At 37.9% G+C, this 13,569-nt stretch overlaps 1 protein-coding gene across 2 annotated transcripts in view; it reads left to right on the top strand.

Annotated features, from left to right (window-relative positions):
- The window catches only part of Med13l (mediator complex subunit 13L), a 199,022-nt gene that overhangs the window by 106,006 nt on the left and 79,447 nt on the right, over positions 1–13,569 (top strand). For both annotated transcript variants that reach the window (XM_090320164.1, XM_090320163.1), the window contains exon 4: positions 5,351–5,434. In XM_090320164.1, the coding sequence (XP_090176290.1) occupies positions 5,351–5,434 (84 nt within the window). The remainder of the gene's footprint in view (positions 1–5,350; positions 5,435–13,569) is intronic.

Genomic DNA, 13,569 nt, shown 5'->3' with positions numbered 1-13,569 from the left:
ACTGGCTAAAACATTTACCACAAATCGAAATAGTAAAGGGGAAGAAATCAAAGTCAAATGACTGAGCTTGATGTCATGATGGGAAGAGATGGCATATACTATGGGAAAGAATATATCAGCAATGCAGAAACTGAGTACTTCATTTTGCCATGACCTGTCCTCCAAGCAGCTCCTTGTGATGTCACTGAAACACAAATATTTCTGGAATACAAGCATAAATATATATTGTTTTATTATCCATCCACCCACCCAGCTACTGGAGCTTGAACTCAGAATCTCTCATTCTTGCTTGACTTTTTTTTTTTAATAGTTCAAAGCTGTGCCCACCAGCACCTAGCTATCCATGTTTTTTTTTGTTTGTTTGTTTGTTTTTGTTTTTTAACTGAGCCATAAAATACCCCTGATGGTGACATACTATTAATTTATGTGGTTCTGGCAATTTGGCATGGTTGCCACCCTTCCTCCCTCTCCTTATTCTCTTCTCACCTCTAAAAAATGGCAGCAATTCAGATTGTTTTTCACTTTTTTTTTTTTTTTTTTTGCCAGTCCTGGCCTTGAGCTCAGGGCCTGAGCACTGTCCTTGGACTTTCTCAAAGCTAGGGCTCTACCACTCCAGCCTCAGCACCATTTCTGGCTTTTTTTCTATGTATGTGGTACCTAGGAATCAAACCTGGGTCTTCGTGCATGCTAGGCAAGCACTCTACCACTGGGCCAAACTCCCAGCTCCTTTCACCAGTTTTTAAAGTAGTAAAATTTTGTTCTTTAAATAGTGATTTTTTTTCTCAAAGGTTGCATTCTAAGTTTATTTATATTAAGCTTATCAATAATGGAAAATTACCTTATGTGAAAGTTATAGAAAACATTCTACAGTAGTTTTTCAGGAGTTTTTTCATTTGGCATTTTTGGATTATATACCTAATGCTATTTCTCTTATAGTTGATTTCAAGTTTTCATGATATACCAAATATTTATTATATGCTCTCTATCATAATGAAGTAAATAAAGCATTAGTTGAGCGTTTTGTAGAAGTAAGCAAATGTGTGCAGTTGAAAAAAATCCCCCTCTTCCCTTTCTCCTCCTCCCCGCCCCTCTCCCTTTCTCTCCCTCCCCCTCTCTCTCCCCCCTCCCACCCTTCCCCCCTCCCTCCTTGAACTCTGTGCCTGGAGGTTGTCACTGAGCTCTTCACCTTAAGGTTAGTGCTCTACCACTTGAGCTGTAGTACCATGTCTGGTTTTCTGGTGATTAATTGTAGATAAGAATTTCATGGACTTACCTGCCTGGGCTGGCTCTGAACCTTGATTCTCAGATCTTTATCAGCCTCCTGAGTAGCTAGGATTACAGGTGTGAGCCATTGGTGCCTGGCCAGAGTTTCATATTTCAGTAATTAGCATTGTAAATGGACCCGTGAAAGCCTTGTTTTTTAGTTTTGTAGAAATACTTTTACTTAAAATATCTAGTAGTTCTGTCAAGTTGCCATTATATATGCTAGTATAACTTAATTTTAGCTGTCTAAGATTTTAGAATAAAATATATTTGCTAATTTGGATGGAAAGCAAATTTTTGTCCTCTAAACTTTAAACCATTGTAGATTCGGTTCTTAGAGTCTTTGGTTCTCTGTTATGTCCATGCGTACTCAGGGAGACTTCAAGTATTGGAGATAACCTCACAGGCTTTCCTGCCTGGGCTGACTTGGAACCCTGATCCTCATAGCTCAGCTTCCTGAATAGCTAGGATTACAACTATAAATACTGGTGCCCAGCTTGCCTCAGAGCTACTTGGTTTGCCAAGAGTTGGTGTTTAGAGTTAGTATTTCATTTGGAGAGTAAGTAAAAATAACATGGAAAAAATTAGGATTGCAGATAGGAAAATAATAATGTACTTAGAAATTTCTAGCTTTCACAGTTAAGGTGTTGTGATTTTTTGTAGAGTTCATTCACAAAGAACCAGTGAGTAAAATGGTCTTGCCTTTGTGGTTTAGATTCCAGAATAGTATATATGTTTATTGGAGCACAGTGAAGAAATGATAATACAACATTACAACAATGAAAGTCCTGAAGTATAATGTGATAGCACATACAAAAAAATGAGTAATCACTGTGAATTCCCTTACTGAATGCTATAAGGAGCAGTTCTTTAGTAGAAGTAGAAGAATGTGCCTTTAGGTCTACAGTATATGTACTTTAAAATGTAAATGTTAGAGGAACAAATGACTGAAGGCACATGTCTAATTGTAAATGCATGGAAAGAAATCTATTTATTTGAACCAGATAATCTGTTGATTTAATACTTTCGGAATAAGGAAAGTGTTAACACTGTGTGTGTGGGGTGTGTGGGGTGTGGGTGTGGGTGTGGGTGTGATTAGAGAGAAAGGGATTAGATACTAAACATTAGAAGCTAGAATAGGTACAAGTCTGTGGAATTGCAGTAGAATGTACATTTCAGGTGAAGTTATGTCTGGAAAAGAGCCTCACCTTACGGGCATTTCAGAGATGATGTGTGTAATAGGGCTTGCCTGGTTATAGAAACCTGTATCCTCTAGGGTACAATAACACCTCCCTGGCAAGTGCAAGGTCCTGTATTCATTCCCCACTGTGTTCCCTACCCCCAAATCCAAATGCTCTCACAGCAATTCATTTATGAGATAACATCACATGGATTTAAGAAATGAGGAAGTGGAAACATTTATATGTCCTTCCTTTATGATCAGATTAGATATATGATCTTGATGGCAGCTCTATAACATTTCCTCAGTGCCTCTGCTACAAAAATCGACTGTCAAACCCACCACTTACCTTATTACAAGAATCAAATGGTACACTGGGCCTGGTAATGGTGTGGTAGTGATGATAGTAGTGTTTATTGACAGTAGTGTTGGAGTAAGGAACCTGATACCAAACTTAGCTGTAAGAGGCAGTTTAGAAGATGCTTTTGCTGTACTCTGTGACTTAAGTAAAAGTCCCCCAACTTTGTTTCCATGGCCTTTGATCTGAACTGCTCTTGATCTTGAGCTCTAAGAAAGAAAAGATTCACCCATCAGCATTCTGTGTAACAGCAAATGCCCTGATAAGCAGCCCTTTACTATTCTGTTAAAGAAAACTGCCCAAAACATGGGAGAACATCTAGTTCTGTTCTATTGCAGTGGTAAAGCAACTCCTCCAAGGACAGAGACTGAGCAGTTGCCTCTACCTTGTGACCTGAAGCCACACCTGTAACCTGGAGCTGTGTTTTAATTATATGAACCCTTTTCAACCCCTGCTCCCAATGTCTACCTTGTATTCAAGTGCTGTTTTCCCATGGCTACCATGGACTAAATCTCCTTTCTTCACCGTATCTCTCTTCAGCTTATGGAGGCAAATCAGTTGCATCTAGGACTTTTGAGTTTAGCATTTAAAAACCTGGTTTCAGAGTCTTGATTGGAATTATCTACTTGTATGTAGCCTAGCTAAAAATAATTTAAGTCTTTTTGCTAGTGGCTAAACCATGGAAATACTTTTTCTGTTGGGCTTCGTACTTGCTTCTTGGGTGGAGTTTCTATATTTCTCATCCTCAATTTAATGGCATCTTGTAGTCTTTAGGAAGTCTGCTTGTTTAAATTTCAACTTAGGAAATTAGATTGACATACTTTTTAGTTTTACTCTTTTGAACAAGAAAAATTATTACTTTCAGAATAAAACCAGATGAAGCCAGTGACATTTTGATATAACAGCATTCTCAATTAACTCTACCCAAAGGGTGTTTCATGGTAGCCAGAAGAAACTCCTACCACTTACTAACCCATTTAACCTGTAATGAGTTGGTTGAGGGTTTGAACTGTTTCCATTCTTCTTGATGGCGTGAAAATTAGAGAGATAAAAGCCATTAGCAGAATTGCCTGAGTATTGAATAAAGAATTGCTAGATAGTTCTTTTCCTGGGAGGAAGAACCTTGTCTAGAATTGCATGAAGCATTTTGACAGCTTTTCTTAACAAAATATATGTAATTTCATTCAATGATGTTAAAAGATTACTGTATTTCATAATCCTCCAAATGTATGTTTCCTTCACATTTTATTTACTTTTAAAGTATGGATATACTTTATAACCAGTGGCATCTCACAGTTGGCCAGGTGGCATTTAGGATGTAATAGTCATTTGCCTGCACACTAGTGAACTTGGTCTTAACTGTGTTGCTGTTATTTGAGCTAAATCGTTGTGCATTATTTGTCTTATACGAGTTGGGTTCAATTACTATTTGACAAGTCTTCTAAAAAGATACCCTGTGATTTGACAGTGAAATCCAACCACCCAAATGTCATGGAAGTGGAAGTGAGGTGTAGCTTATCGAGTAGGAAAGCGAGTACTTATTGCAGAGGGATGAAACCTCATTTTCTTGCATAGCCAAACTTGTTTGCTTTTCCCAGCCCTCTAAAGGAAATGTGCAAGTAGATGAATCTGTGTTATGTTTTTGTTACTGACATCTATGCTCAGGGTCATAAGCCAAGCCAAATAAATAAACAAACAAGCTTATGGCCAAGAAAATATTGAAACTTGCAAGATGGGTCTTAATGGCTTAGAAGAGTATTCCTGACATTTTTAATGACACAAGAATGGAACTAATGCAGAAATGTAATTTGAAGTAATTCCAGAGTACAAGAAATTTTGGAAATAACTATTTCATGGTGGCCACACAAAACTGCTTTTGGTGGGCGGGGGGGGGGGGTGGGGGAGATTGGTCATGGGACTTGAGCTCTGGGCCTGGGCATTGTCCCTGAGTTCTTCAGCTTCTACCCCTTGAGCCACAGTGCCACTTCTGGTTTTTTAGTGGTTAATTGGAGATAAGAGTCTCATGGAGTTTACTGCCGGGGCTGGCTTTGAACAGCATAGATCTCAGCCTCCTGAGTAGCTAGGAGTACAGACATGAGCCACAGTGCCCAGCTAAAAAGCTTTTTTTTTTTTTGCCAGTCCTGGGCTTGGGCTCAGGGCCTGAGCACCGTCCTTGGACTTTCTCAAGGCTAGAGCTCTACCACTTGAGTCTCAGCACCACTTCCAGCTTTTTTGTATGTATGTGGTACCGAGGAATCAAACCCGGGTCTTCGTGCATGCTAGGCAAGCACTTTAACCACTAGGCCAAACTCCAGGCCCTAAAAAGCTTTTTTTAAATTATAAAGATGATGTACAGAGGGGTCATACAAATGTTAAATCTAAGGTCTGAGATTTCTTTGCGGTAAATATAATGTAAAATTTTTGTTAATTTTTTTCAGTTTATTTGATGATATCTGTATATTTGTTGGTGTATCTCATCTGAGATTATCCAGTGACTTGATAATTTATTATTGAACCCATAAAAGTAATTCTTGATATACTTATTGTAGGTGCCTGATGGATAAGAACTTCGTTAGGATTGGGAAGTGGTTTGTTCGACCCTATGAGAAGGATGAAAAGCCAGTCAATAAGAGGTGAGGCATTTTACAGTGCTCTTGTCCTTTTGGTTTCCTATATGTGATCACAACTATCTCTGGGACAAGTTGGGTGAGATCAGTGTATTTATTTCCTGGTTATGTTAGTGATTTTATACTAAAATAGATCCTGGCTTATAGTATATCGCATGATGGATTGCTTTGTTGGATATTAAAAAGTGCACTACAAAGTTGCTTGTCTATATATGCACATTTCAATTACTGTATTATTACAATGTTTGGAACTGGATCATTTTCATTATTTTCCTCATCATTCCCTCTCTTCCTTCCTCCCTCCCTCTCTCCCTCCCTCCCTCCCTCCCTCCCTCCCTCCCTCCCTCCTTCTTTCTTGTGTGCCAGTACTAGAGTTTGAATTCAGGGCCTCAGGCTTTGTTGATCAAGGCTGGTTTTCTGCCACTTGAGTCACACCTCTACTTCTTGATTTTTCTAGTTAATTGGAGATAAGAGTATCCTAGACTTTTCTGTCCAGGCTGAGATCTTAGGATCCTGGTTCAAAGGCAGTCCAAATGAGAACTTATCTGCAGATAATTTCCAAAAAGCTAAAAGTGGAGCCATGGCTTATGTGGTAGAACACCAGCCTTGAGCAAAACAGTCAAGGAACAGTGCCCTAGCTTCGAGTTCTGTCTCTAGGATTGGCGTGCACGCAAGTCAATTAAAATGGTGAACATTGTATAGAATGGATCGATGATCCATCTCCTCTCCTATCCTCCTTCCCCCGTTGGCTCCTCTTTTAGTTAACACTAACTCTGACTGTTATAAAACCCAGATGTCAATTACTTCTCTAAACAGTCCTGATCTTTTAGCTATCCTTTGTGGTGTGAGTGGATTCAAGTGCAGCCCTCCATACTGAATATGCTGTCCTTCCTGGTGTGGCTGTCACTGGGAAGTCTGTCCTTTGAAAAATATCCTCAGGCTACTGAAATTGTTTTCATGTGAGGAGCACAAGTGGGACAATATTATAGATTACAGTTGTTAACTGACTCTTTCCATCAGTTGTATGGAATGTAATTTAAAATGTTAATTAAAAATACAACACGCACTCCAGGGCCAGGCATAGGCACATGTGCAAATCAACCAGTCAGCAGCAAAACAGTACTTGGAGTGCATGCGTGCATTCCCTACCCTTATAGGACACATAAGTAATATCTAAATTTGCTTTGTCTACATAGAGGAAGTTCTAAAAGATGGAAGCTTAGATTTAGATTAACTGTGATATTACCCAAGGCTACAGACTGCTCCTGTTCTGGTAATAACTGAAAAATTATAATATTTTGTTGGAATTTAAGAGCTAAAAAATTTCAGAGCATGCTTTAAGGAGTTAATTTTTTTTCAAAGCTTGCATGGGTTGAGGAAACTTTTTAGAGAAATCTCTTTCTTTTGAGGGTCCCCTTCAGACTTTTCAGCTATGTCATTGTGATTCATGTATAACTTTTTGCAGATAACCGAGCCTCCTTGTTTCTGAAGGTTTTTATCAACATGGCTTATTTTCAGTTAGTGACTTTTGTGTTCGCCTAAGGAACTTTAGCATTGACTATCTACAGAATCCTTGTTAACCTTTTGATTCTAGAGCATACTCAACACTTAGGCAATTGAGCATAATCTAAACTCTGACCACTATTAAAATGTATTTTTATGGTGATCTCTGGTGGTCTCTAGCTTCTCTGTAGGAGGTTAATCAGTTGGCATCTCCCTTCCACTTCAAGAGAAGGCACCAGCAGAAAGGAAGTTTATTTCTGTGCTGGCAGCACAGATTTGGATATATACTGAAAGACAGATTGCAAAGGTAGGATACAATATTAAGAGATGTTCTGTAATATAGTTTCACTGTGGAAATTGTAAATTAGAAACAGCATTTGCTGAGATGCCAGTCTTTATTACATATCTACAGCTTTGTATTATTTTCCTTGGTTTTATATTTTAGGAAGTGGAATTCCAGAGAATTGTATACTAAAGTGTAGAAAGAGTATATTTAAAAGGACAGAGGAGGGCCTTGGCAAACCACTCACAGTGATCTTGAGTCTCATTACTCCATTGCAGTCTTTGGAATTCATTTAGGGGTGATGGTAGGGACAGGTCCCTAATTCTGGATAGGGAAATTGAGAGCCAGGGAACAAGTAGCATGTCCAAGGCCACAGTGTTTGTAAGGGCGATACCTAGGCTCATGCCTTAATCTTAGCAAGTAAATCAACTCTCCCCTTCCCCCATATGTGGAAAGGATAGCAAAAGGTAGAAGTAGTTATGAAACAAAAACTGTGATGTTCACCTTTTCAATCTGGGCCTCTGTGGACTCTGGGTAGTCTAGCTGTGAACAATAGGAAAACTGTCTGTACAGACCCAGCACAAAAGAGAAGACTGCCTGGACAGCAGCCTAAAGACTTTGAAGGAGATTCCTCACCGTCTTTTATGAGCCCTGCTTTCAGCAGCACTGCTCTAAGCTGGGTATTTAAATGCATAAATAGGAGGAAGAAAGAGGTTCCCATCTAAGCACATTCTCTCAATTAATAGGCAGTGCCTGCTGCTTACTGCCCCCGGGACAGAGCCAGTTCTTCTCTGTCAAGGGCTCCCTTGTGAGGGACACATGGTTTGTCTTCCCTAGAGCTGTCAAGCCACAAATTTTTGGTGCAGTCAAATTTGAATCTTTTAGTCAGAGGAACAGATCAGTGGTACGTAGAGGTTAGGCTGTTTACTTGAAACTTTGCTAAAATACTTCAGTGACTGTCACTAAAGGAAAATATGATTCTTTTGTAGGAAGAATTTAGTTGTAACATTTAGCCAAACATCCATTATATATGAGACATAAGAAAAAGAAAGTTTTTTTAAAACTTAAAAATTAGGCATATTTTAAATGCTAAAAAAGACTTCTAAGATTTAATATTTCATAAATATGTTTTAATTGAAGTATGTGTTGGAGAAAACTATAATGGAGAAATGTGCATTACTCATAAATTATGAAAAAGCTTCTTTAATAACTATATGACCCTGTTATTAGTCACACAAAACAGGGTAGAAAATGCAGTAGTGCACCTTATTTTTCTGCTATAGGATGAATGTTAAGCTGGAAAGAAAACTGTTGTATTCAGACATGTCTGTCATTTTAGAGATAAGTGTTGGAGTTATTATTTAGAGAAAGAAAGAAACAAAACAATAGCTTAACCTCAGCTAAAGTATAGTTAGTGTGATGTATAAGGTTTTATAATTTTAATTATTTGACTGTTTTGAAAAGTGTTATGATAAAACAGGCCAGAGTGTGAACATGTATGTATTTGCCTTTCCCAGTAATAGGTTGTGGGCCTTTACCATTTTTATCTTTTATTCTTTGTTACATTTTTTTCTTTAAAACATTAAACATGTTCAGAACTTTTGAGTTTTTAAAAAATTAAATATATTTTCATAGGGCGAAAATTAATTTAGTAATTAAATGGGCTCTTTTACATTTGTTTAGTGCTTCCTATCCTTTTGGTATTTGGTGGGTGTACTGAATGATGAAGATAGCTTGGGTAAATTGAGATCATCTGATATAAATGCTGAATTCTCAGGTAGTGAGCAGGAGCAGTCTCCTAAAACTAGTGTGTTGGGCTTTCTCAGGTCATATAGGGAGATGAAACCTGACTACAAATCTTTTCTCTCTTCCTAATTAGTTGTGCTTTCTCTTCCTTAAGCTGCTGAAAAAATATTTAAGTTGGTGCTTTAAAAGAGTATAAAGGTTTAGAAAAGTAGAAAGTTAGAAGGAAGTAAAGTGAGAAAATAAAGTTCCTTATTTGTTTTCTATCCCACTTATTGAAAGTGTTCATTATGAATGGTCTAGCACAGTCTTTGGAAAGATTCAGATGTTGGAATTTTTGTACAGTTTTTCTTAAAATCTACAGAATTAGGCAAAATCAAATACTTCCTAGTTTAATCCAAATTCCTATTCAACAAGCCATTTATTAAATTACTAAATTCCCTTTTATTATTTTAATTATGTTTACTGCTGTGTTTATTTTTTAAACAAATGATTCCTACTTTTTTGTTACTGGAGTTGGAAGGACCTATGGTATAAGACAGTTGCTTTATGTAATAAATAAGAGGGACAGTGATTTGCTTTAAGTTCCACAGCATTTAATTCCACTTAGTGGTATCAGTAATTAGATTTCTGCTCTTTCTTACTGATTTCACTCACTTTGAAGGCATGTTTCATGTATATATTAAAAAGAATGTCTTTATAAAATGTATAAGCTAATGCCAGCATACAGTTGGTTCCTGAATATTTGGATTGAAATAATTTAATTCTTTTAATACTTAATCAGGAAAGCAAGAGGGTTGGACTTAATCAGTTTTAGGGACCGTCCTCACAGTAAATGCCCATAATTTTATTTTGGTACTATCAAGGGGATGCTGAAAGCCTAGCTGCTTTATCTTTAGGCTCAAGAAATGGTTGTGCTCAATAGATAGTTTTGACTACATTTCCCAACAGACAGCAATCTTGCTTGCTAGGTTGTTTAGTGTACTCTAGTGCCAACTTTCCTATATTGTTTATTCTAATTAGAGGAAAACTATAAATGTATATAGTTATGCAATGGAGCTAGGATTGATGAGGCAATATTCAGTGTGAATAAACACCTATAATCCTTGCTACTCAGGAGGCTGAGATCTGAGAATTGCAGTTTGATGCTAACGTGAGCAAGGGAAGACTGTGAGACTCTTATCTCCAGTTAATCACCAAAAAGAGCTATGGTTCAAGGGATAGAGGGCCAGTCTTGAGCAAAACAGCTAGTGGACAGCCTTGCGTACAAACCCCAGCATTGACTTGTATGTATGTACACAGGCACGTGTGAGTGCACACACAATGTAATCATATTTTTGAGATCAGATCTTAACTCCTGTTGTGTGTACTACAGTGAAGTGAATTATAAGACTGTTGTCTTTTGGTACTAGGATAGCATGGCTAGAAATGTAGTGTGGAACAAAAAAGAGGATTTTAGTGGTTGCATTTGTGGTAATTTAGTTTGCATGGGATGTTTACTACCCTACCAAACTAGATATTGATCCAGCTACCAGCTTAATAAAAACAGGGATGCAGTATGCTAATAAGCTGTGCCGCTGTGGATGTATAGGCAGGGCATTTATGGGAATGCCATAGCTGTAAAAATCCATCTAAAGCATTCTTCTTTCATGTGATATAGTTGAAAACAAGGCACAAAAGGTCCCTTGGAAAAATATCCACAGTGACTAGCAAAGCAGGAAATTTGCTTAGAAACTGTCTGAACACATAACAATGCTAGCTTAATTCACATTAAATCAAATAGTTAAATTTCCTGAGATGTAAGGAACTACTTCTCCAAACTGATTGTATTTCTGAATTGCTGCAAATTAGAGTACTTTTATTAATCCGACTGATTTCAGCTCACTAATTAGATTTACAGATTAAAAATGATAAGTGATATTTAAGAGGATCATTTTAAACATTATGTATTATTACTAGTTTAGAAAATAAAAAGATGTAGAAATAGTTCATATATCCTGTAAATTAGAGTAAAATAAAGTAATAATCAAATTAGCCTTGAGGCTTGATAGTAGAAACTCCAGAAAACCTTTTTCTTGGGGGGGTTAGTCCTGGGGCTTGAACTCAGGGCCTGGGCACTGAACTTGGGACACTTTTTGCTCTTAGCTAGAGCTCTACCACTTGAGCTATAGTGTCACTTCCAGCCTTTTCTGTGTATGTAGTACCAAGGTTCGAGCCCAGGGCTAGATGAGCACTCTACCACTAGGCTATACTACCCCGCAGGGGTGGGGGGGGTTCTCTTCCTTCCTTCCTTCCTTCCTTCCTTCCTTCCTTCCTTCCTTCCTTCCTTCCTTCCTTCCTTCCTTCCTTCCTTCCTTCCTTCCTTCCTTCCTTTTTGTTTTTGTTTTTGTTTTTGTTTTTGTTTTTGTTTTTTTTGTCTTTTTTGGTACTGGGGATTGAACTCAGGATGATGCTTTTGCCACTGGATGGGCTACATCCCAGCCCAATCAGAAAAACATTTTATAACACTCAATGGTTTCAAATAGTTGAAAAAAAAAATCCTAATAGTATTAACATTACTTTAGAGTCATCCATACTGTGTCAGTTTAATCTTGATGTAGACTGAACTATATATTTAATCATTCTCTTAGTCAATATGGTGGCCAAAAACTACCATGTTTTACACAGGGTAGATCATTATGAACCTCTTCATTATACTGGTGCCACTTTAGCCTGGTGCTTAGAAGCCAGATTGCCTAGATCCAAATTCAGCTTTTCTAGCTCATAAATATGTAATTGTACTAGATGTGGAGAACCTTTCTTCTTCTAAGGGCATTTTGGTTATAACATCAGAAAGGGCATAGAAAATTTCCAGTATAGGCTGACTGGCCTCAGATAGCCAGCAAAACCATTACCTTTCTGTCTCTCTTGTGTTAGAAATAGTTTCTCTGGCCTTATATAAATTTCACAACCCAATGTCCTCCAGTCCCTCGCTGCCCTAGGCCCCTCCCTAAGGCAAATAAACATTACAGACCTTTAGGTTTTAACTTAGGTTAAGAAGAGAAATATTAATTATCCCTATTTTATTTTTTATTTATTTAAAAAAATTTTTTTTTGCCAGTCTTGGGTTTGAGTTCAGGGCCCGAGCACTGTCCTTGGGCTTTCTTAAGGCTAAAGCACTACCACTTGAGCCTCACCCCTACTTCCGGTTTTTTACTATGTATGTGGTACTGAGGAATTGAACTCTGGTCTTGATGCATGCTAGGTAAGCACTCTACCACTAGGCCAAACTCCCGGCCCCCTATTTTATTTTATTTTATTCCCCCCTCCCCCAGATTTTATTAACATGGATTTTTACATCGTATTTCAAATATCATGTTTAACGAACAAGTATGCAAGAAGGGAATCTATATGCAGTCACTGGCACTTAGATTTTAGAACATAATTAAAATTAAGCTGAGTCTTTGTATGTCATAGATACATATTAATCTATGTAATTAAACATTGTCTATAGTGCATATAGCCCATCATAGATTTTTTTTTTTTTTTTTTTTTTTTTTTGCCAGTCCTGGGCTTGAGCTCAGGGCCTGAGCACTGTCCTTGGACTTTCTCAAGGCTAGAGCTCTACCACTTGAGCCTCAGCACCACTTCTGGCTTTTTTCTAGGTATGTGGTACCGAGGAATCGAACCCGGGTCTTCGTGCATGCTAGGCAAACACTTTAACCACTAGGCCAAACTCCCGGCCCCCATCATAGATTTTTATGTCTATGTACTTATGTTTATTTGTCCAAGACCATGTCCATAACCTTGGGTACCCAAATATTGAGTCATTGCTCTTGTACTGTTTGGATCTAAAATCCACATATAAGCATACCATGCACCTTTTGTTCCTTTGGTCTTATCTCACTCAACATGATTCACTCTGGTTTCATCCACTTCCCAGCAAGTGCCATTATTTTATCTTGTCTATTAGCTATGTATAATTCCATTATATGTATATATATGTCACATTTTTTGTATCTATTCATCTGTAGTAGGGCGTAATTATAGTCAGTTATGTGTGCAAAAGTAATCAAACACCATTCCTGTAGGTAAAGGGCTACCTGTGGATTGTTTTACCTGTTTAAGTAAAAGTTGTCTAAAAACTTGCGGTCAAACAATTACAAACCCCCAGTTAATTCAAGTACACAGTTTGGAATGTGAACACAGTTTGCTATGTGTGAATGTAACATTATCAATGGCTAAGTGTGGTCAGGTGAAATGATGTCATTGGGGAAGGAGTTGCCATAGTGTTGTGCAGAAGTTGATGCTGTTCCTGTTCCTTGACAGCCTTTTCCTTATTCCATCCTTATGTGCAAATAGTGCATGTCAGTATTGTTCATATTCTGAACTTGATAATTAAGAATGTCTGCCCTTGAAGAAGTAGTCAAGAACAGTATGTGTGTGTTTGTGTGTTTTCTCTGCCAGTGCTAGGGCTTGAACTTAGAGCCTAAATGCCGTCTGTCAGCTTTTTTGTTCAAAGCTAGCACTTTGTTACTTGGGCCACAGCTCTCCTGGCTTTTTGGTGATAAACTGGTAATGAGAATCTCACAGTCTTTCCTATTGGCAGGCTTAGACCTATAATACTAAGATC

This window comes from Megascapheus bottae, chromosome 28 (assembly GCF_031878675.1).
Source record: "Megascapheus bottae isolate mThoBot1 chromosome 28, mThoBot2.hap1, whole genome shotgun sequence".
NCBI classification, from domain to species: Eukaryota; Metazoa; Chordata; class Mammalia; order Rodentia; family Geomyidae; genus Megascapheus; species Megascapheus bottae.
This window is presented reverse-complemented; position numbering and strand designations above follow the sequence as displayed.